Genomic DNA, 25,999 nt, shown 5'->3' with positions numbered 1-25,999 from the left:
AAAAAACTAACAAATAAAAATAAATAAATAAATAAATAAATAAAAACAAATTAATAATAAATAAATAAATAAATAAAAAATAAACATTAAAATATTACATGATTTTTCAGTTACATTTTTGTAATTAACAATTAAAAATGCTTCAATTTTTAAAAGATATATTTTTAGAAAAAATCCAAAGTGCTCCTAGTATAAAAATCTTAGATGCACAAACACATTTGTTTATTTATTGCCAGATTGGCAACTTATGGCTATTTCATGGCAAGATCTTTGGGACTAAAGCCGCGGACGTATTGCCAAAAGCCCCTCATCTTTTGGAATTTGTTGCACTTAAATAAATAAAATAAGGTTGTATAACATTTATTTTGTTTGTATTTAAGTACTTTAAATGAGCACATACATCACGCGCATTCCACTTAACACAGCGTTTGTGTCAGGTAATTGCTGTTCAGCAGTACCTGTTTCTATCGGCAGGTGGGAGGAGCACTGCTTCACATGTTAAAAAAAAAAATCTTCATTCATTCATTATTTTGAGGAGCTGAAGCTAATGATGAGGTAATAATAACACAACTGTTTCACGAAACTAAACAGTTAACTACTGATGAAGTTTAATATTTGTTTTCACAGTATAAATGTGTGTAGTTTTGGTGAAATAAAATAAATAATCTATAAAATGTGCATCATATCAACATAAATACATGCAATTTATTTAGAAAAACGTAAATTGTAAAAAAAAAAAAAAAAAAAAGGGTTTTTGAAACAAATGAAGACAGCAAAAAACAAAGATTTATTTAGCCCAACATGTTTAATGTTCCTAAATAATATACTTTTTTTTTTAGATAAAATATATTGCGTTCAAAGGGGAAAAAAAGTTTTGTTTTTCACCCAGATATTAAAAAAAAAATACTTTAGAGCAGTAATCACAATAGCGGGAAACCCTGATATTTTTATCCAAGGTTATCATACCGTCAGAATCTTATACCAGCCCATGCTTACTTATAATAACTTCAATAGCAACTTCAAAAAGAAATGATAGCCAATAAACAAAAATAAAAACGAAACAAAAATTACATTAAAACGTTAGATTTAGTTTTTTTTTTAAGATTTTTATACATTTTTGATAATACAAAATTCTTTTTTAAAAACATCTTTTAAAGTGCTGTCAGTATAAAAATGTTAGATTCACAAACACCGTTAGGTTGAATAACACCTCACAATAAATCAGCAGATGACAGAGGCTTAATAAACTGTGCCTAAAATGATCATGTGTATTAATAAAATCACATACAGAGTAAAACCACCAGGTCACTGCAATGCTTTCAAACCACCGAAAGAGGGCGACAAAAAACAACTACAGAAAAACTGAATCGCAATCAGAATCCATTAATGTAGTACATCCACACCGCGCTCTTGCATTGCTTAATTCTTTGCCTGGTGCATTGACCTGGTGCATGTTTTGATGTAGGTTTGTTTTTATTTTATATTCATCAGGAAACATATTATTTTACATTCATTTGTTTAATGAAGCATGCAAAGTAAAAATATTATAACAATAATATTATAAAAAATCAATGAGTGCAGATCCCTACTTCTTGAAATAGAGGTGTTTGCATGAGTAGTAAATGAATTTTATTATTAAAAGAATATATGCATTACCAGTTGTACAACACGCATTTATATCTGTTAGTACTCACTTCTCGTCACTTATGAACTCCAGTATGTCCTGTTCCAGCTTCAGCAGCATCATTCTGTCTCTAAAAGAGGGAGAAAATCAGAAATAAAACAGGAAAAACAAATAAACACAACTCTGCATTTAAGTCTACATGCATTTCTGTGTTTACGATGATGAATGCAAGATAAAATACTGCATATACATTAACTATGACAAGCAGCATGTCATCAATTTCTTTAAATAAGTTTTAATAAATGTTTTATTTTACTATCTATCACCGAACTCAATATATTGACTAATGCAATACATTGTCATGACCACAATAATTGTTGCTTATTTTTGTATTTTTCTTGTTGTTCTTGTTGTGTATTAATGTTTATTTTGCATGCATTTCATTCCTGTTATTCAAATCAACCTGCCTAGAGGGCCTGTGGCACATTTTTTAATAAGTGTCACTAACTAACTACTAACTAACTAACTAACTACCTAACTAATTAAATAAATAAATAAATAAATAAACAAACTAAAATAAATAAATAAACAAACAAATAAATAAACTAAAATAACTAACTAACTAACTAAAATAAATAAATAAATAAATAAATAAAAAAAACCAACTAACTAACTAACTAACTAAATAACTAACTAAATAAAATAAAAAAATAACTAAATAACTAAGTAAAATAAATAAATAAATAAATAAACTAAAATAAAATAAATAAAATAAAATAAAATAAAATAAAATAAAAATAAATAAATAAATAAATAAATAAATAAATAAATAAATAAAATTTTTAAATAAATAAAAGTTTGTTTAATGTGGCTTCCCTTGGATCTGTTTTGTTCTAACTGTCCTGACATTTTCTGAAATGATGTGCTGTGTTATTGTGCACTTTCCAAAGTTACTCTTTAGGTTTAAAGTGTCTTATCTTTGTTTTCTGTCCGGGTGATCTCAAACAGCCTCTATAATATTCAGGTTTGGACCCTGTTGAGGCCATTTCACGAATGTCTGTGTTTCTTCAGCTGTATTCTTTCTCCAAATAGGATTTCACTGCAGTTAGCAGATCATTATGAGGCTGAAAATTAAAACTATTACCACTGAAGTCCTTTCCAGAAGGAATGGCAAAATGGGTTAAAACCTATCTGTACATTTCAACATTCACAATTCCGACAATACTGACAATCACACTGGTAGAAATGCAGCTTAAACCAGGCCTCGAACAGCCTCTCCCCAACATTGTCTTAAAAAATAAACCAAAATAATTCAAACTCCAACCTTACCCTTATCATAACAAACCATAGATGAACTGAAAGATCCTTTATTCCCCCTCTAGAAATCTCAAAAATTACTCAAATATCTACACTTATGACAGGACTTGTGGTAAAGAGTCGCATATATCCATTATACCTTAGATTTACTGTCAGCCTAAAACGTTGCACAGTATTATACGTGTGTGCATTGAGATGCAGTCAAAATGAAGCTCAGAGTAACTAGAGAAAGCTCCGCTGAATGCAGAAAGGATGTGTATGGTGTCTGATGTCAGTGTTGTGTCTGGATGATCAGGACTTCTCCTACCTGGGGTTGTTTTTCAGTGTGTTCACCAGGAACTCGTGCACATCAATCCCTGTGGAGTCAGTGTACTCCTGACTGGAGTCTGGAAAAAAGGAGTCAGACCTCAAGGTATAATTGATGTTGGATAGAATAATGCAATGATATCATTAAATAAAAAATAATTATTATATTATTACATTTCATGCACTATTTTCTTATAATTCAGCAGCCAGAGTGCATTATTCTGCTCATACAACGATTCTAATAGCTAAATCCACTGCTGAGATGTTAGTGTCCTCCATATCTCCTCCTTCTGTTGTGGCTGGTGTAGCTGTGAAACAACTCTAATCATTCAGCGGAGTGATATGGAGCTGTAAAGTGCTCAAGACCTGCTGGAACTACTTTAGCTGTGCCTTTATCTGACAGTAGGGTTTATGCCGAAGCATGCTAATGGGACTTTTAATTTGCCAGTAACCTGGCTTAATCGCTTCCGGTGAACTGTTTGCCATTGCAAAATCGTCACTTTTAAGGTCTGTTTTCTTTAAAAATCAGCGATGTCCACTGGCTGAGTGATATCTGATATAAAGTGGGTCTCAGATTGTACAAGAAGCACCGCATTACATTACATTTCCCCCCGCTATGTCTTTATAATATGAGCATTTATTTTCCCCCAGTATATTCAATGGATCTTCTGCGCTTGACTGCCGATTCTGACGGGCGTGTGCGAGTAAACGGCTTCTTGTCTCGTTTTACGCTTGAGCAACTAAATGAATGCCAAAGTTTATTCAACTGATTGTACTTTCATGACATTACAACATCGATGCTGTAAAAGGAACCATATAAAATGGAAAAAAACTCACAATAACAGCTCACCGGACGTTTATCAGTACGGAAACAACTCTAGCTTGGCATATACCCTATAACTAAACACCTGAGAGTGCTCATCAGCCAAACAGAACCGAGCATTCAGCAGCCCTGCAGTCTAATATACTGTATTGTGAATTTTGTAGAGCTGGTGACAGCCAGAATAAGTTTTAGGTAGTGGATGACCAATATAATCAATATAGTCAGTTGATGTTTGATGTTTTTAAATAAATAATCAGGTCAATAAGTGTCAGCAGACATGAGACTTTTATTTTGTTAACACAATGCACGTACAGTGTTGTTCAGGGTTTTCTTTATTTGTGAAAAATAAATACATTAATAAATGTTTTGTAAAAGTTGTAATAAATATTATAAATATGTTAATTTAGCTAAATCATGTTTTAGGAGTTCAAATTTAATTATTCACATATGATGATTGTAAATATGCCAAATAAAATACAGTGTGTTGTTGTTTTCACATGCCGTACGCTTTAATTTAAAGACGAATGAAAAGTTGTCATATTGCATCAACCTAAAAGATCAGTATCGGTTTTCTAAAGTTGCAGTCTGTAGTTTTAGATCAACAGAAACACTCAGAGCAGCAGAAAGTGAAGGTCTTACCGCGCGAGAGCATCTTGCGTGGGGTTTTATCCTTCTTTTCCCTCTCCTCATTCTCAGACTCGTCTTTAGAGGATTTCTCCTCCTCTTTATCTGATGGACAGCTGATGTGAAGCTGAATGATGTCCTTCAGGGGTGCAGATTAAAAGCAAAAACATGGGTATATCATATTAAAGGCAAAACACTGCAGAAAAAGGCTTCTCAGATTTGCTTACAAAAAAATTAATTGTAGGTGTACTCAAAAAAAGATTTGTTCAAACAACGCATTTAAAACGAGTTCAACAATCTTATGTTTTAAGGGGAAAATTAATTATTTTATGTTCAATCAACTTGTACAGTGTAAATTTGAGGATTTTTATTTATTTATTTATTTTTACAAGCTGTAATTTAGTCTTTATGACCCGTGCCAATACTGAACAGAACATTTGGTCTCAGAATCACGCATGCAACCAAACAAGCTACATTCCTGCTTATTTCTCTGCTTACAAACAATCTGTGTTATATAAAGTGTTGTAAAAGCAAGTATGAAAGATTACTACTGTAAAAGGATTTTTTATGAGTATTGTTTATGCCTTTTTCTTTATGCTAATTTAAGCTTATACCTCAAAATTGCTATTGAACAATCAATATTGGTCAATAATGTAAAATATTTAAATATAAATATGTTATAAATAGTATAAAATATAAAATTGTGAAAGAAAGATAAACAGAAATAATGAAAGAAATAAAACTAATTTATAAATAAATAAAACATAATTAAATAAATCATATATAAATGAACACACACACACACACACACATATATATATATATATATATATATATATATATATATATATATATATATATATATATATATATATATATATATATATATATATATATATATATATATTTATGCAAAGTTGAAGTCAGAATTATTACAAATAAAACTAAAACATAAATAAATAAATCATATATAAATAAACACACACACACACACACACACATATATATATATATATATATATATATATATATATATATATATATATGCACAGTTGAAGTCAGAATTATTAGCCCCCCTGTTTTTTTCCCCAATTTCCATTTAATGAAGATAAGATGTAACAGCACATTTCTAATCATAATAGTGTTAATAACTCATCTCTAATAACTGATTTATTTTATCTTTGTCATGATGACAGTAAATAATATTAGACTAGATATTCTTTAAGACACTTCTATAAAGCTTAAAGTGACATTTAAAGGCTTCACTAGGGTAATTAGGGTAACTAGGCAGGTTAGGATAATTAGGCAAGTCATTGTATAACGATGGTTTGTTCTATAAAACAAATAAGACTTTCTCCAGAAGAACGAATATTATCAGACATACTGTGAACATTTCCTGAATCTGTTCAACATCATTTGGGAAACATTTAAAAGAGAAAAATTAATTCAAAAGGGGGCGAATAATTCTGACTTCAACTGTATATATAATAAATACAAAATAAAGAAATTAAACGACATTAAATACACAAATAAACTAACAAACAAACATACAAACAAATAAATAAATAAAAAACAAACAACAATTAAACAAAAATGAAATAAAATAATTTTGTTATGCAACACTCATTGGATAAAAGGCAATTCTGCAGCTGAAACATGAGTGTAGACATGAGTTTAACCCTCTGGAGTTTTTGTGATGAGGAGTAGCTATGTTTACATCTAAAAGTGCAAATCAACTATGTGAAAACTAGATTATCGCATAAAAGACGTGTAAATAAAGCAGTGTTTCCATCTAATGAGTCAAAGCAAACAAAATCGTCACTTCCTGATTATCTGGCGCCAAATATCAACAGTAATTTGAAATGTTCAGCAGTAGGAGAAGCTGCGTCAATCTTTTCTTCATTTAATAAATGACTTGCGCCTCAGAAGGCAATCCTGACACGCGGTGAACGTGCAGTGGTGTTTGAAGGCGTAAGACGCGGAGCACAGACGCTCTTGATAATTCTGGAGGTCATTAATAATAAAACAACACTAATACTGAAATGGTGCAGGCGATTTATAATGGCCATATCTACATGTCAGATGTTCTACAGTGTGCTCAACCTGCTGGATTTCCATTCACACACATTTTCATCATCATATGATCTCTGACTCTTTAGTCTGATCTCTAGTCATGATCTCTGACTCTTTAGTCTGATCTCTAGTCATGATCTCTGACTCTTTAGTCTGATCTCTAGTCATGATCTCTGACTCTTTAGTCTGATCTCTAGTCATGATCTCTGACTCTTTAGTGCTGTCAAAATGAGTGCGTTAACGCATTTGATAAATTTAAAATAATTAACGCATTTAAAAAAATTAACACAATTAACACAGTCGCAGGTTTTTTTTCCTGTTGTGGGCAGGGACAGACCGGGCAGTTTCCCGCTGTTTCGACGTACTTTTTGGGCCGGGCTGATCATCTTCTTATGATCTGATCAGCCCATAAAGCACTCAGCAGACTGTCATGTTTTTCTGCCTCAGTGATTGACGATCCTGTGAGCTGTCACGCTCTGAAAGTGAGATGTTTCTTTTCCGGACAGAGCGGCCCATGTGACATAATCTGCAGCCCATTGGTTCTTTTCTTTATTGACATTGGGCTGACCCAATCACAACCTTCGATGTTGGGCTCTGTGTAGCGTGCAACGTAGGTGTGTATTTGTCAAAATAGTCGAGAGTCACGCCTGTTTCTTACGCGCGGGATTTCAGTCTGTAAATCACGATTAATTATATATTAAAAAATAAATAAATAAATAAAATAAAAAAATAAATAAAAAAAGTGTGATTAATTAGATAATTTTTTTTAATCGATTGACAGCACTAGATCTCCTATAACAAAATCACCAGACCTTTTTAATGCGCATGCTGGAACTTGTTCCCATCGTATTTTATGTGCATCTTTTCTTATTAAATAAAGGTTATCCTCCTCAGATATGCACATGCATTTATGCGCATTTTCATAATTGATGAGCATCTTGGCGTTTCCATCAAGCGGTTGATGCACATGTCCAAAATGAACATAACAGTAGACGGATGAAAAGCAGCTGTTGATGATCAAAGCATCAGTGTATTTTGGTGCAGCAGTGATGTGTGTTCATGTACCTGTGATTCTGGTGGACCATCGGTTGAAAACGGCCCCGAGGATTCTTCACACACCGCAAGACTCCTCACCAGCTTCAGCTTGGCATTGGACTGAAACACACAGACACAGATCGCTAATGAGTTCAGCTTTATTGTGCTTTTCAAGAAATTTACCAGCACATCGGTCTCAGTACACAAATACAAAAGACAACATCTACTGACAATAGTGAGATTAAAAAGCTTTCAAGGTAATCGACTATTTAAAATGCTAGTGGACACTGGTGTAAATGTGAGTGATGCATTATGGGAATAAGCAAAAGTAAACAGTATAAACAAGCTCTTAAACGGATACAAACTAATGCACTTCTTTAACTTGGTTGTTATTGCAGATGATTCAGAGGTGCTCAACACTGCTGAGAGCTCCAGCATCAGAATCTTTCATTAAAACTGTAATAACAGCAGCATTTATGAAACATGATTTCTGCTGATGCAAACACCACTGTGAGCGCATTTATGTGTCTGCAACAGTCATAATTACTACAGGGAATTTATGACCGTCCTGTCAATGTGATGAGAAAATCATAATGAGGGAAAAACTATTTTAGTCCAACCAAAATCACAACAAGATGCATCAGAAAGCAGAAGAAGAAACCATCCAGGAGTGAAATTATACGTGTTATTTACAGCTGCATGTCCTATTTCAGTACTGAAACTCATTGGGGATGTTAAATGTAGTGTACAGTTGAACACAATATCATTTGCTCTCCAGTGAAATCAATATTTTTTTTTAACTGAATTTAAATATAATAGTTTTAATAGCTGATTTCTTTTATCTTTGTCATGATGACAGCACATAATATTAGACTTTATTCTTCAAGATACTAGTATTCAGCTTAAAGTGACATTTAAGGGCTTAACTAGGTTAATTAGGGTTAATATATATATATATATATATATATATATATATATATATTAGCGCTGTCAAAATTAACGCGTTAACGCATGCGATTAATTTTAAATAATTAACCCGTAAAAAAAAATTAACGCAATTAACGCAGTGTAGGTTTTTTTTTTCACTTCCTGTTGTGGTGGACGTGTGTTCAGCATGCAATAAATGTGGATGAGACCAAGGAAGCACTTTTTGAAGGCAAGTTCCAGTATAAAACAATTAGTTGCATCACAGGTTATCCAGAGTTTCATGCAATTTCGGGTGTTTCATTTTTAACTTTCGACTTCTGTTGTAAGATGATACCGCATGGCGAACAGAAAGAAAATCCTCCGCATTTCGTGACTCGGTGTTCCTTTAAGGTAAGGTTCCTTTTAAGGCTACACAGTAGAATTTTAATAAGAGTATTATCTTAATCATATTAAAATCGGAGTATTGGTGTCTAATGTGAATGTACTCAGAACGTCTGGTGAAGTCGCGAGCTGTCAAAGACAGGGCATTACTCTGCCTTTCAGCATGAGCCTCCAAGTTTAGCGTGTTTCCTCATTAAACGCAATGAAAGCGTATGCGTCGCGTTGTTGTGTCAGAATCCTCGTGAAATACAGTAATACTTTAGGACGCTTATTTAAGCAAATTTGATGAACGTGATCATGCGTGTTGAATCTGAGGGGAGTCGCTTCAGTATGGAAGGCCGTTGGGACCAAAACGTCTGCAGCGCGTTGTGTGTGTCTGTCTGTGTGTGTGTGTGTGTCTGTGTCAGGCCCGTTGAGGGGTGTCAGGGGTGGAGTGAGTGACGTATCCGAGTAGGGGCGAGAGGGGTGTGCAATGTATTCAACGACCGGTTTGCAAGAAATTATCATTCATTTGTGGGCATTTGGGAGTCTCTGTGCACTAGCGGGATACTCCTAGTCTTAGCAACTGGATGAATGTAAAGGAGGATTAAGCAAAATTGTTTCTACTCTATAATTAATGTTCTCAATTCACAGCAATAAAACTTTACAATGAGTGCAACAGTTTGTCATCTATAGTTTATTATTATAATTTTTCATTTTCCATATCTGCAATTCCTGTATTTTGGCATTTTTTGCAGTCCACTTAGAATCCAACATGGAAATCAGTGTTTTCTTTATTGGCATTGATTGTTTTGAAATTTAAATGTCATTAACATGCCTGTGTTTTAATTTCTGTAATAAATATGGCTGTCAAGCAGGATCTTGATGGTTTATTGTGGGTTTGTTGTTTACATGAAGAAATCTGTGTTACAAGTTAAACAAAAGTTCTATTAAACAATTATATTTTGAATTTAAATATTTTTTGTCTTGCGTTTACATTAATTTTACATTTAAATGGGCAAAATTACAAGTTTCAGTAATTTAAATGCGATTAATCGCGATTAATTTTTTTAAAAAGGTGCGATTAATTAGTTAATTTTTTTAATCGATTGACAGCACTAATATATATATATATATATATATATATATATATATATATATATATATATATATATACACACATACATATACACACACATATATATATATATACATACATATATATATACACGCATACATACATATATATAAAAAATGTAAATATTTTAACTCTAATTAACCTAGTTAAGCCCTTAAAAAATGATATACACATAGATATATATACATACATACATATACGTAAATACACTTACATACATATATTTATTTATTTTTTCAACCAAAAAAGTTCAAAATGTTAAACACCACTTGAATTTAAATTAATATAATAAGAATAATTTAATTAGAGCCAATAATTTTGTCTTCACTAATGTATAAATTTATTCTGTATTTCAAACTTGTTTGTGTGAGTGTGTGTGTGTGTGTGTGTGTGTGTGAGAGAGAGAGAGAGCGAGAGAATGTGCTTATTTGTTTGCGTGTGTGTGTGTGTGTGTGTGTGTGTGTGGGTGGTACAGCATCTAGAAAAGGTCATCCTCTACACAGGTTTGCCAACTACTGCAAAAGCAACAGCAGTGAGGGAGAAGTGGACAAAAAACTAACAACAGCCGTAAAAGAAGTCACGTATCAGAGTGTGTGTGTGTGTGTGTGTGTGTGTGTGTGTGTTATGTTCATTATTAACACATGTCAGATTTCACACACCTGAGAAACACACACTACTAAACACTGGAAAACTTCATCCAACATCTCAACCATTTAAATAAAGGGAAGAGCAGATGAAAAACACAGACTTTTTAGGAGTCGTCATGACCCCTCTGACCCACATCTACCTTATTTGTTTATGCCAATGTTTTGTTTAAGTCACTTTATAAACGAAGCCATGATTTAATTTTGGATGTGTGTTAATAAAAGCATGCCAATGTTTCACAACTTGGGAATTTCGCTGGAGATTTCACAAAAATAACAACACAGATGCCAGACATCACTGAATTACACAACACAAGAACAACAACTGGAATCAAAGGTGAAATGTGTGTGTTGTGTGCAACAGAGGCATGCTTTAAGTGTGTTAGTGTATCTCGTATTAACCAGGCATGTGTGTGTGTGTGTTTTACCTTGGCTCGTTTCCTAGTGTGTCCGTGATTCTGGCAGCGTCGCTGTGGATCAAACCAAAGCATTTATTAGTGTCCACTGAAATCTTTCACTGATGATGAACTTCAGCACCAAACAAAACTACAGAAATAGACACACCAGATCCTACACACACACACACACACACACACACACACACACGCACACACGCACACACGCACACACGCACACACGCACACACGCACACACGCACACACACACACACACACACGCTTTTAGTGTATTGTAGCATTATAGACCGTAAAGAGTTTTTAAAACAGTTTAGAAGTGTATTATAGACCATTCAAATGAGGTACGATTGTTTTTTTTTTATTTATTTATTTTTATTTTTTATCATAAAACCATTAGTTTGATCAATTGCAGCAGTTAAAGTGCTGGCTGCACACCCGCTTAAACAAAACACACCAAGAGGGAAAACAAACTCTAGTGAGATTCAACCCAACTAAATAAGACAGTTGTAAAAGCACCCTTAGAGTTTCACTTTTTCCACATTTTTTTAATGTTACAGTCAGTGTACAGCCATTCTCAGATCTCTCTAGAGATGTTCAACAGGATTTAGGTCTGGGCTCTGGCTGGGCCACTCAAGCACATTCACCGAGTCATTGTGAAGCCGCTGCATTGATGTGTTGGCGGTGTGCTTTGGGTCATTGTCCTGCTGGAAGATGAAGCGTCGCCCCAGTCTGAGGTGGAGAGCACTCTTGTGCAGGTCTTCATTCAGGATGTCTCTGTGCATCGCTGCATTCATCTTTCCCTCTATCCTGACTAGTCTTCCAGTTCCTGCTGCTGAAACACATCCCCACAGCATGATGCCAACACCACCATGCTTCACTGTAGGGATGCTGTTAGCCTGCTGATGAGCGCCGCCTGCTGTTCTCCAAACGTAACGCCTGGCGTTCACTCCAAACAGTTCAGTTTGAGTCTCATCAGAGCAGAGAGTTTAGTTTCTGATGCTCTGAGAGTCCTGCAGATGGTGAACTCCAGGCGGGGAGTGTCTTCCGTCTGGTCGCTCTGCCATACAGACGCCTGATTGGTGGATTGCTGCACAGATGGTTGTCCTTCTGTAAGGTTCTCCTCTCTCCACAGAAGAACACTGGAGCTCAGACAGAGTGACCATCGGGTTATTGATCACCTCCCTGACTGAGGCTCTTCTCCCCCGATCACTCAGCTTAGATGTCCGGCCAGTTCTAAGAGGAGTCCTGCTGGTTAAACATCTTCCACTGACGAATGATGGAGGCCGCTGTGCTCACTGGAGTTTCAGAGCAGCAGAAATGTTTCCGTCACCTTCCCCAGCCTTGTGATCGAGACAATCCTGTCTCTGAGGTCTGCAGACAGTTCCTTTGTCTTCATGCTTGGTTTTATGTTTTGTCATGCACTGTTAACCCTGGGCCCTTATATAGACAGGTGTAGCCTTTTCAGATCATGTCCATCAGCTGAATTGAGCACAGCTGAACTCCAATGAAGCTGCTGACACATCTCCAGAATGATCAGTGGAGACAGAATGAACCTGAGCTCAGTTTAGAGCTTCAGCCAAAGGCTGTCAATACTGATGTACATCTGATTTTACAGGTCTTTTATCTTTAATAAAATCTGCAACAATTTCTAAAACTCTTTCTTCACACGGTCATTATGGGAGATTGTGTGTAGAATGTTGAGGAAATCAATTAATCTATTTTGGAATAAGGCTGTAACATAAACAAATGTGGAGAAAGTCAAGCGCTATCAGGACTTTCCGGATGAACTGTATTTAGCGCACGTGCTTGTACATGTACGTGTGTGTGTGTACACGTGTGCGCCTGCGTGTTACCTGTGCGTCCTGTGACAGGTTGTCGTCTGGTTCTGTGTTGTCTGTGTTGCAGTCTTTAGAGTTTGCAGACGGGCTGTTTTTCCCACGGATGCCAGAGGGAGCGTCGGCGGGCAGAGAGACGTCGCCCTCCTGCATCCCGTCCGCAGGAAACACCACTGACATGATTCCTTAAAAGTGCACACTGCACACACCGCACAAACCCAGAGCACACTAAAACACACACAACAGGAGGAGATGAGACCCCAAAGCACAACAGCCTGAAGATGCACGAGTGTACTTGACAGAAAATGCATTCAGAATAGGAATGATTCTAGAGTTGCAGCTTGGACAAACATCACGTGAAACTAGACTGGGTTAGACGAGTAAAACTGTGTGAAATGGATTTGATTGGACATGGATTAAAATATAAATGATCATTAAACATTTGATTTGTTGCCGTATTTTGTCTACTTTAACACACCTGGGGCTGTAGTGTGATGGTGTGTGTCCTTCAGCGTGTGTGTGTGTTTCTATGGCTGATCTGAGGGCGGAGGGAGCGTCATGGTGAAAGTGTTCTCAGTTTTCCAGCATCCTGCACGATGTCCTCACTCACACGCACACACAGTCAAACGCCACAGCTCCACCTGCTGGAGAGAAACACCCTGATTAGACAAGAGGAAAAGCTAAATAAATGACTAATACACACACAAATATAGCAATAGATGGTGAAAAGCTAAATAAATAAACAATACATAGACAGATTTAGCAATTATGGTGTGATATTGCATTGCAAGTTATAAGTTGCAATCGCACAAGCTCACTACATAGTGAAGAAAACGTGTGGTATGTTTATTGTAAAGCGCATACTGGTTTAACCATAATAAACACAGCTGCAGAAATACAGAAATGTATGTTCTGGGTATAAGCAGTAGGTCTGTAACGATACACCAAACCCACGATTCAGTTCGTATCACGATTTTCGACCCACGATTCGATTTGTATCACGATTTTTTATTTTTTTATTTTTGTGGGGGTTGGGAAAAAAAGATTTGTAAAACTTTTTTTATTAAACATTTATATACACTGAACATCAAAGAACAATATTAACTATGCAAATTATTAACAATATAAATAGCCATGTATAAAATAAATAAATAGGCAAAGCTATATCACTTCTGTTTTCTTTGTAACAAAATACTGTCGAAAAACCAAACAGAACTAAACTCCATTGTGTAGATGGTTCAAGCATGTTGAAAATTCTTTTTCAATCAAGTTCTCTTACATCGAAAAAGTCTAGGGATGCTCATTTCAGTTAATTTTGCTAACGACAACCGCCGATCATTAATCGGTTATTAACGGTTATCTGGTCAGATTACTATTAATTTTGTATTAAACAAATTGACGTGTCTATTTTGTGTCTGACACATTAAATATTGCATTTAAAAATACTGATTTATTAACATATAAAAATAAATCAGTATTTTTAAATGCAATATTTAATGTGTCATACACAAAATAGACATGTCAATTTGTTTAATATAAAATTAATAGTAATCTGACCAGTTAACCGTTAATAACCGATTAATGATCGGCGGTTGTCGTTAGCAAAATTAACTGAAATGAGCATCCCTAGACTTTTTCTATGTAAGAGAACTTATTAATAACATATTAATAACAGAACAGAACAACAGAGCATTGTCACACACCTGCAGTGTTTAGCACAGAAGAGCAGAATAATCTAAATAAAATAAATAAAATAAATAGGACTGCCCTAAATTATTTTCACTTCAATAATTAATTTATATTACAAAACGAAAATACTGACTGATTCTTTTTAATAACCGGCAGGCTGTTTTTTTCCAATCATGTTTTTTCTTCCGTCAAATAAAAATAGCTGACTTCCTCAAATTGCCCGTTTCACGGAAAATATGCATTTATTGCAAAATATGCATTATTATTTATGTTGACAAGGAAAAAAGAAGAAGCGCGGTCCTCTTATGAAACGACTGAATCAGCTGGGTATCGATTGTGCATAAGTGTTGCTGTCTGTGTTGTTACAATTGTAATATTTAATACTATTGTAATATTCAAGATTTGTATATTCATACAGCTCTGGATAACTTAAAACAGCGATTAGACCTTCAGAGCGGCATTAATGCGTCCTGAAGTAAAGCGAAACAGCTATAAACACCAGCAAGATTGAGTGATTATATACAGAGCCATATACCTTTATCTCTAAATAACGTATAGCTATAGAAACTGTGTTCATCTTAACTGAAAGCTTCGTCCTGTTTCCTGACCTCACGCATCGCGCACCTGTCAGTCAGCACTCCCAAAGGTTCAAACAGAAAGCGCACAGCACGGTTACAGAAAAGTGCCTGTGCTGCAAATTACAAGTCAAGTAAACATTAAACAAATAAACAACTTATTTCTCTCAAGAATACCAAACTCGTTTGATTTAAGGGAGTTGAAAATATTTCAGAAACACCATCATGTCAACATTGCAGTGAAAAAACGTGACAACTTTCGTTACTCTGCGGAGTCGGGGCATCTTGTAAACGCCCATCCCTCTCTGCGCAGCCACATTAACAGTGTGAGCAAAGCATGGTAGCGGTGAAAATCCGGCCGCTTTGACAGCATTGGCAATGTTTCTGCGGTTGTCTGTTGTCAAGAAGGGTTAAGTTGGTTTTGTTTTTGATATTCCTGACACATTCAGAAGGTCCCTTACTAAGAGCTCCGTGCGAGCTCTCCCGCGGCTAAACGCATATTGCGAGGGCTTAAACGGAGCAGTGCTCGAAATGTCGAACGAAAAAAGGTGTTTCCTCACGTTCTTCAACTACCTCAACTTTTGCAGGCACGCGTGACGTTATTGGAAAGGTATACACGGGGTTTGTCGCGATTCTCCCTTATCACACCGCGACACAGGATCGTAGATCTGAGTTTCGCGATTTCGATGTCATATCGCGTATCGTTACAGCCCTAATAAGCAGGAATCCTAAAGATAATTTCAATACCTTAAGACTTTTTAAAGATCTTCTCAAGATATTGTGAGACCTCATCACCACTTCAATTGTAGTTTAATAAATCAATGGAGCACAATGCAACAGGACTCGGAGAAGCTTGGAAGAAACAAAGCTTGAGAGAATAAATTATGCGGTTGTTTTCAGCGACAGGCTTCAGCCACTGTTTAAACTGGTCTTTCTCCAAACACAAACCTACATTTTCCCAATTTGCAGTCTGTTTTGCTCTATGGTTTCGCTACATGTGGAGAGCGTCACATCACCTTCCCGAATTTGTCGCAAATTACATGACATGTTTATTAATCATTTAAATCACTGCAAAACACAGAAGTACTGGGAGAACAGTTTATAGTTTAGATCAGGGGTCACCGATCTTGGTCCTGGAGGGCCGGTGTCCCTGCAGGGTTTAGCTCCAACTTGCCTCAACACACCTGCCTACCTTGATTAGCTTGTTCAGGTGTGTTTGATTAGGGTTGGAGCTAAAATCTGCAGGACACCGGCCCTCCAGGAACAGGTTTAGTGACCCCTGGTTTAGATCAAATCACTGATGATTATGGTAAAGATTAAAATCAGCTTCATATGCATTTAATGATGCCCAAAAATGAAAGTTGCAGGCAGCAATTACATTACTTAACCAATAGGTGGCGACAACCAGCCGTCAGAAATACGCCACTAAATAATTCTTAAGAAGTGATCATCTAGCAATGAAACGCAGATTTATGAGGGAATAACTGAATCATTTATTGAAGATGAGGCTAAATATAAATATGAAGTGTACATATGTTAGATTTCTACGTTTAGCGTTATCAGCAACAGCGGTAACAGTGAATTTTCCCAGAACTAAATATTTTACTATTTATTTTCATTCAGCTGATTATTTCTTCATGTTATTTTTAATTAATTACAGCTTCTCAGTTCTGTTTGTTAAAACCAGCAGTGTCTTGCAGAGCTGCTTCTGTAATAAATGGAAAACAAATGACATTTGTCTGCTCCCCTTTTTGGCTGATCTGAAAAATGCTCCGGTGCGTGACTCAAATATAATAATGAGATTTGTAATCCGTCACACCACTAACATTAATATTTTTTACTTCATAATTTTTATAAAGTGCACAGACTTATTTAATGTACAGTATTAATGCGAGCGTTTCTCAGTATCACTAGAGATGATCTGACGTTTTTACATCCAATTTTGTTCACAGATCAAACCTATCTACATGACTGATGATAACTCCTATTCAATCATCACACTTGAAATAGAAGATTGCATAAAACAGAGCTGCAGTGCGTGTGGGATACGGGGTCTCGCGCAGTGTTTGGGCAAATGTAGGTCATGCAGGTTTTTCTGCAAGCAAACAACAGCACAGAAAATCCGCCATTCCTACTGCAAAAACGAGACGAGGAGCGGGAACAAACCTGCCATTCACACACAATAACACATGAGGGAAGTGTTGATGAGCAACCCTCCAAAAACATTCAGACCTCTGAGTGTGTGTGGTGAGCCATCTGCTGTAAAAACAAACACACACACACACACACACACTGGAAATGCTTTTAAGAGCAGAGAAGTCAGAGCTCAGAGCGCTGCGAGCTGAAGGAAACCCAGAGCTGACGTCATACTGCAGAGAGAGATGGAGAGAGAGAGAGAGAGAGAGAGAGAGAGCGAGAGCGGGATTCCCGACTGCAGAAAACACGTCACCCGCTGCACAAGACACCACCAGCCAATCACACACACACAACTGAGGTTTTCATTCTTCATGGTCTCTCCACACAGCTCACAGCTGTGATGATGTTTCTACTGTACAGACTGTACTTCACATTCTCTAAATGCATCATTCTGTCAAGTTTTTGAGCCGTTTCCCCTTTATTCCTCTTCAAAAAAACATCACAATTTACTGGTATTGCTATACTTGTGGGGACTTTTGATTCCCACAATGTTATAAATACAAAGTACACACACAAAAACACTTACACACACAGAGAGAGACTTGTTTCTATATCCCAGTGGGGACAGTAATGATGTTTCTACTGTAGAAACTGTATATTTCCTAATTACTTCACGATGTCTGATTTAACACAAGCATGTTTACCCAAATCAACAAAATTAAGGTCCCCATGAGTCTGTGTGCATTCAGGTTCAAGATATAAAAACAAGAACACACACACAGACACGTGTTTTGTGAATTGCGGGGACATTCCTCAAGTTTTTATACTGTAAAAGCTTATTTTTCATTCTTTCTCCACCAACCTTACCACAAAACACAACCCTTACAAGAAACAGTGTCATACCTAGGGTTGGGTATTGTTACCTATGTAGCTTGAATGCATCAGACCCAATCAGCAAATGAATTTCGGTGCCTAATTTTGGTGCCACTAGTGCTGCAACAAAGACATAACAAGCACCAAGGGGTGCATCAAAGACACATATAGGTGTGCGTTGGGTTAAACCATCTCTAAACATTTAACTCCAAGCAACTTTGAGGGATACGGACCATGTCTGCCTAGGGAACGCACGCATGTAGGCAACATGCGCAGTACAGCGCATCCAAACACGCATGATCGCGTTCATCAAATTTGCTTCAACTAAACGTTTTAAAGTATTTTACAAGCAAGGATTCTGACACGGCAACGTGAAGCAGACGCTTTACAAAAGTTGTGTGTATGAAGAACATGTCAAACTAATGAAACATCTGAATGCCTTTGACAGCTGGCGACATCATCTGGCACTTTCACCGAGTACATTTACATGGACAACAATACTCTGATTTTAATATGATTAAGACAATACTCGGATTAAAAGTTGACCATGTAAACATTGATTTTTGATGACCTTAAAGAGCTCCTAATATGGGTTTTGAAATGCAGTGTGTACCACAGATCTGAGTGAATGAAAACATCCAGCTGAGGGTTACATCTACAAGTGCTTTGTGTTTAAAACTATTGATTCATTAGAGAAATATTTAACTCAAGAGTGGAATAAATGAATCAACTTCGGATCTTTTGCTTGATCACATTGACACCAATACGATACATCACCAAATATGTACTTCCAGTTCCGGTAAAATGTGAACATGCTTTCCCTCCACACACTAGCGGAGGCGCGGGGGATCACAGGACTGATCACGACTGAAGATGATGATCACTGACAGATGGAGATTCGGCTGAGGAGAATCAAGGGTTAAAGTTAATTTTCACAACACCATAGTATAGTCAACCGTGTGCTGTGTGTTCCTCTCATTTCTCTGATGTTTAATACAATAACCTACGCTGCAGCGCGGAATTCGCCGGCCGTTTGTTATTGAAGGATCAGCAGAGACTGTGGGACTATGTCAGACTTTGTCAGAAACTTTTACAGTTAAATTGGACCAGTTTCTTCTTCCTCTAGATCAGATCATGTAAGTGTGATTAAAATTGTTGCCTGGTTGTGTGTAGTTTGCAAAATCTGTGTGTAATTGTGTGTTATAAGTTGTAATCACCCTGTGCGGCTTGTAATCACGTATCGATTATTGATCAGTGCTGGTACTGAATCTCTCAGGTTAATCTGTATGGCGCTGTTCACATATCGCATCCAAAACCAGGTTGAAATCATGACGCGTGCTGCTTCCTTTACTGATTTAATGTGTTTCTGAACTGGATATCCTCTGCTGTTTGTTGCTATGATCCTCACACACGCTGCGAGGTCAAGTTTCAGAATAGTTCAGCTTTTGCCGCTGTGTGGATTAACACTGAATGTGTGTCGCTGTTATTACTTGGGGTCAGGGTTAAGAGTAGAGCAATATGCTGGTCTGTGTTTATTGCACTCCTGCATTGGGCTCTCACACTGTTACTTCATAGCCGGGGTGGGCGTTTCTCTCTGTCTCATGCTGAACACAGTCGACCAATCACAACAGACTGGGTCATCTGACCAATCAGTGCAGATTAGCTTTGCGCTAAGGAGGGATTTGGGGAAAAAATGAATCATTAAATGATTCATATGGGAGTCGTTGGAATAATCAGGTAAAAATAAGAGCAGATTATAAGACGATGACAGTGTTTTTGACCCTGCACGCTGATCAGCCTGTTGTTGGAGACCCCCAAAACCAAAATATGACATTTTTTAATGCAATATAGAGGCTCTTTAGAAGACCACAGACACCTGCGTCACAAATGCGAAGGTTTTTTTTTCTGTCCATATGGCGTGTGATATCATACTCCATTAAAACAACACTCTTTAATAACCCCAAACAATACACAACCCTAGTCATAACTGTGACATGATACAAGTTTTTGTCTTTTTTTTTTGCACAGACACACACTCAAAAACACACAAACACATGTACACACATCCACTCAAACACACACTGCCATGGAGGGAAAGGAGCAGGAGATGAAGAGCTCTGAATGAAGGAAAGAGAGTCTCCATGAATGAGCCGTTCTCCTTCTGTTACCCAGGAAACAGCAGCGTCACCATCATCATCATCAGCTGCTGTGTGTGTGTGTGTGTGTGTGTGTTCAGAGTGAGATATTACACACACATACACACAGAGCACAGGCAGAGAATAATGTCTTCAGCTGTACAGAAGCGGAGCATCGCTCAGTCGGACACGCACAAGACCTCAATGTGTCAGATAGAAATACACCGTTATATAACACACCTGGGCAGCTGAGCACATATGTGCTAAACACACACACACACACACACACACACACACACACACACACACACTGACCCAGTTCTCATCAAACAAATGCTCTATAGTGTTAAAATAAGTGACTCTGTCTATGTGTGTATCTTCAGGGTTTCTGCAGGTTTCACAAAGTCAAATCTAAGACTCCTTAAGACCTTTTGAAGACCATTATGAACGAAATTTCAGACTTATACAGGACTTTTTATATATATTTTATTACAATTAGTTATTTCTTAGCCACATGTTTTAAATGAATTGCCAAAACAAGCAAACCCTAGTCATACGCAAACTTAAAAAACTATAATAATCTAAATGTAGGCACAACAGTCTGCCCAGCCCAGTGTCCTCATCACATATGGACTATAAATATACAGAAAACGTTAACTAATTTTATTGTAAGGACAATAATTAAACCATTTTAGAAAGATTACAGCATTACAGAGAAAAATTAAGACCTACAAAATAAAATATCAGTGAATTTAAGACTTCATCATTCATTCATTTTCTTTTCGGCTTAGTCGCTTTATTATTCTGGGGGTCAGCACAGTGGAATGAACCGCCAACTTATTCAGCATATGTTTGATGCAGTGGATGCCCTTCCAGCTGCAACCCATTACTGGGAAACATCCATACTCACTCATTCCCACACACACACTACAGCCAATTTAGTTGATCAGTTCCTCTATAGCATGTGTTTGGACTGTGGGGGAAACCGGAGCACCCGGAGGAAACCCACGCCAACACAGGGAGAACATGCAAACTCCACACAAAAATGCCAACTGACCAAACCGAGGCTCGAACCAGCGACCTTCTTGCTGCGAATTTAAGACTTGAGGCCTAAAATTTAGTTTTTGAAATATAAGATGACTTTAAGACCCTGCAGACACCCTGGTCTTGTATTCCTGATGTTGTGACTACGACATGTCCTGACTAGTATAGCAATACCAGTAATTGTTGTTGTTGTTTTTGCAGTGAGGGTTGGAGGAGAACATATAGGCCCAATCCCAATTCTCCTCCTCAGCTGTTCCCCTTACCCCTCATTTTGCACGTTCACGTGAAAGGGCAAAAGTGTCCCACTTTATAGCTTGAAGTTGTAGGGCTAAGGGAAATCGCTAGATACCCCTCGAAACTGAGATCAATGCAGCGAGACATCCTGAATGAAGACCTGCACAAGAGTGCTCCTGACCTCAGACTGGGGCGACGCTTCATCTTCCAGCAGGACAATGACCCAAAACACACCGCCAACACATCAATGCAGCGGCTTCACAATGACTCGGTGAATGTGCTTGAGTGGCCCAGCCAGAGCCCAGACCTAAATCCTGTTGAACATCTCTGGAGAAATCTGAAAATGGCTGAACACTGTTGCTTCCCATCCAAACCTGATAGAGCTTGAGAGGTCCTGCAAAGAGGAATGTTTCCCAAGGACAGGAGTGCAGAGCTTGTGGCGTCATATTCAACAAGACTTGAGGCTGTAATCACTGCCACAGGAGCATCAACAGAGTCTTGAGCAAAGCCTGTGAACACTGATGTACATGTGACTCTTCAGCTCTTTATTTCTAATAAATCTGCAATAATTTCAAAAACTCTTTCTTCACATTGTCATTATGGGGGATTGTGTGTAGAATGTTGAGGAAACCAATCAATTTAGTCCATTTTGGAATAAGACTGTAACATAAACAAATGTGGAAGAAGTGAATCGCTGTCAATACTGTCCTGATGCACTGTATGATGAAGTGTGCAGATGCTGTCCCACTTCTCAGGGGTACATAATGAAGCTCTTCACACTCAGTTTCAAGAGCCAAGAGAAAAGGGAAGGCGTACAAAAATAGAATTGGGATTGGGCCATAAATGTCTTCGTTTTCCTCTTTTGTTGTAGACTCTCGTCGTCTAATATGGGCCGTCACTGTATGTTGTGCCCTTCACAATATTACACATGCTTCATTCACTATAGGCAGCAGGTTTCATCTTCACCATAGTGTAAACTGTCATCATGTGTGCTGTTTAGAAATGTAACATTAGAAATGCTTTGTAGAAATGGTCAATAAAGGCGATCTGAAAGACAAACTCACTAAATATACAACAATCAGAAGAGGGAAATCATCAGAATAAGACGGACTTCTGCTGATGCGCTCTGCTTTTATAACACTGCCTGTGTGTGTGGGCTGCATATATGTGTGTGTGTGTGTGTGTGTGTGTGTGTCTTTGCGTGCGTATGTCCGTATGAGTCTGTGTGTCTGTCTAGCTGTCTGTTTCTCTGTCTCTGAGTGAGTGAGTGAGTGAGTGTGTGTGTGTGTGTGTGTGTGTGTCTGCTCATTGATGGTCAGAGCACTGTGATGCACTGAACTGCAGGGAAAACTGCGTCACTGAAGGATTCCCTGCTTTAACAGCAGATCGTGCAGACAGAAGGACAGAGCGAGGGAAGGAGAGACGGAGAGAAAGAACAGCAGAGGAGGGAGAGATGAGTCACAGTCGCTCCCACTGGACTGATGGAGGAGGAGGAGGAGGATGACGTCACATGATCTGACGAGAGAGAGAGAGAGAGAGAGAGACTTTTCTTTTATCCATCTACAGGGGTTGGACAATGAAGCTGAGGGTGATTTCACACCTAGGCGTCTGTTTGGGTGGTGCGTTTGTCCCATTACCTTGATTGGTTTGGTCATATGTGAATCCTGCAAGGCGACATTGTGGCTCAGTGGCTAGCACTGTGGCCTCACAGCAAGAAGGTCGCTGGTTCAAGTCCCGACTGTGAGGCATTTCATGTGGAGATGTGTGCATGTTCTCCCTGCTGTCCCCAACTGTGGTGAATTGATGAACTAAATTTGCCGTTGTGTTGAGTGTGAATGAGAGTGTATGGGTGTTTCCCGGTACTGGGTTGCGGCTGGAAGGGCATCCACTGTGTAAAACATATGCTGGAATAGTTGACGGTTCACTCCGTTGTGGCGACTTCTTATAAATAAGGGACTAAGCTGAAGGAAAATGAATGATTAAACGATCAAACCCCTCAATCGCTCTCAGATCTACGGCAAAACAATCAGTGTGAGTTGGCATGAATGAGGTCTCAGCTCGGGATCTCTAGAGCCGTTTGGCTATAGTGAAGCAATATGATCCAACAATAAGGCAATATGATACAAACAAACTAACGATATCACCGTATTTTTAAGTCATTTATTAATTTAATTTAATCTCAAATATCTTATTTTTAATTTATTCGTCTGCCATAATGGTTGTCAAAAAATTTATCCTGGCCCTTTAAAATCAATCTGTTGCAGCTAAAACTATTGCTGTGTGGTTAATTTAAACAACTATCACATCTAATTGAAAAGGAGTTTTAAAATGTAAAGGCTGTTGGATTTTTATTTGTATGTTGTTGTTGTTGTTTCTTTACCGTAACTATTAACTATCTTCTGTGGGTTATGAACAAAATATCATTCTAATAGTTTAATAAAAATGTATTGGAGTTTTGTAAATCACCAAGCGACCCCTTGTCATTGCCCCATGACCCCCCCAGTGGGTCCCGAGCCCCACTTTGGGAAACACTGGCTGTTTCTCAGTTCCAAGAACGCAATGAACGGACTTGTGTTCTTGTTAAGACTGGTCTAGCCAAGTGTCCTCTCAAGAACGAACTCGGGAGACCGCGAGAACAGAGAGTGCGCCCTTTGAGGTGATGCTGCGTTCTTCCTGATGGTCACATGACCTTCAGGTGTTTTAAATGGAAAACTATTTAAACATCACAGCATTTATACAGCATTTTCTTGTTTTTCTCCATTTTCAAAATATTCACCTTATTCTCCGCCGACGAGCGGGCGCTGCCATTTGAATGTTTTTGGCTCGAGACTTCCGTCTCATTCACTTCCATTCATTTTTTGACGTTAAAAACTGCTCGTTATGCTGCTTGATGTTGCAATTTGACATTTTTTTATTATATTATTCTACTTGGTCTGTATAGTCATGCAAACATTTGTTTGTAGAGCGAGCAGTTTGACAATTTTCTGCCGTTTATTATTCCTAGTCATTTCTCCTATAGGCGACTGAATCGGAAGTTCTAAGACATTCGCGATAACAGGCGCACTTCCACATTTTAGAATAAGGTCAATATACTATGCATAAAACTAGTGCTGTCAATCGCTAAAAAAAATTAACTAATTAATCTCACTTTTTTTGAAAATTAATTGCGATTTATCACATTTAAAAGACTAAAACTTGTAACTTTGGCTATTTACATGTAAAATTAATGTAAACGCAAGACAAAAACTATTTAAATTCACAATATGATTGTTAATTAGAATTTTACCCACAATAAACCATCAAGATCCTGGCTTGACAGCCATTATTTATTACAGAAATAAAAACACAGGCATGTTAATGCTATTTGAATTTCAAAACAATCAATGAAAATAAAGAAAACATTGATTTCCATCTTGGATTGTAAGTGGACTGCAAAAAATGCCAAAATACAGGCATTACAGATATGGAAAATTATAATAATAATAAGAAGAACGTAGAACGTAGAAAAATATAAAGTAGAAACAATTTTGCTGAGTCCTCCTTTACATTCATCCAGTTGCTAAGACAGTCCAGTCTGTTGACATTATTGGGGGACAATGTGGACCTTTTCTTTTGAATAAATGTGAGCTGAGAGTGCAACGCAATCTCACCGCAATTCGTAACTTTTTGATTTAGTGGCTACGGACAACAACGTTCAGGCAGGTTTGTTGCTAAGAAACATGCGTGCACACAGACACACACACAGATACACAGACACGGATGCACACACCGCGCGCAGGACTGCACAGCCGGAGCAACTCCCATTTAGATTCAACACGCATGATCGCGTTCATCAAATTTGCTTAAACTAAGCGTCCTGAAGTATGGCTGTTATTTATTAAGTTAAGAATGAAACACCCAAAATTGCATGAAGCGCTGGAGGAAACTCTGGAGAGCCTGGTGATGCGACATTAATTGTTTTATACTGAAACTTGCCTTCAAAAAGCGCTTCCTTGTTCTAATACATATTTCTTTGCATGTTGTTTGCACAACAAGAAATAAAAAAAACCTGCAACTGTGTTAATTGCGTTAATTTTTTTAACGCGTTAATTATTTTAACTTAAATCGCATGCGTTAACCATAGACTGTAAAATATATGGACGTTGTGTCCGTGACGTCACTCATAGGTTTCTAAAGAGCGCAAAAGAAGCC

At 37.3% G+C, this 25,999-nt stretch overlaps 1 protein-coding gene across 15 annotated transcripts in view; it reads right to left on the bottom strand.

Annotated features, from left to right (window-relative positions):
- Nucleotides 1-25,999, bottom strand: part of r3hdm2 (R3H domain containing 2) — a 117,066-nt gene that overhangs the window by 41,840 nt on the left and 49,227 nt on the right. For 10 of the 15 annotated variants that reach the window (XM_087258151.1, XM_087258154.1, XM_087258160.1 and 7 more), the window contains exons 2-8: nucleotides 13,601-13,766; nucleotides 13,141-13,350; nucleotides 11,300-11,341; nucleotides 7,833-7,922; nucleotides 4,710-4,833; nucleotides 3,249-3,327; nucleotides 1,695-1,754 (exon numbers count right to left, since the gene is read on the bottom strand). In XM_087258151.1, coding sequence (XP_087114277.1) covers nucleotides 1,695-1,754; nucleotides 3,249-3,327; nucleotides 4,710-4,833; nucleotides 7,833-7,922; nucleotides 11,300-11,341; nucleotides 13,141-13,302 — 557 coding nt within the window. In that variant the 5' untranslated portion in view covers nucleotides 13,303-13,350; nucleotides 13,601-13,766. The remainder of the gene's footprint in view (nucleotides 1-1,694; nucleotides 1,755-3,248; nucleotides 3,328-4,709; nucleotides 4,834-7,832; nucleotides 7,923-11,299; nucleotides 11,342-13,140; nucleotides 13,351-13,600; nucleotides 13,767-25,999) is intronic. The other 5 variants (XM_087258152.1, XM_087258156.1, XM_087258159.1 and 2 more) reach the window with 1 other exon arrangement.

This window comes from Danio rerio, chromosome 6 (genome assembly GCF_052040795.2).
Source record: "Danio rerio strain M-AB ecotype USA chromosome 6, GRCz13ab, whole genome shotgun sequence".
NCBI classification, from domain to species: domain Eukaryota; kingdom Metazoa; phylum Chordata; class Actinopteri; order Cypriniformes; family Danionidae; genus Danio; species Danio rerio.
Note: the sequence above shows the minus strand (reverse complement) of the source record. Positions and strands in the feature narration are given on the sequence as shown.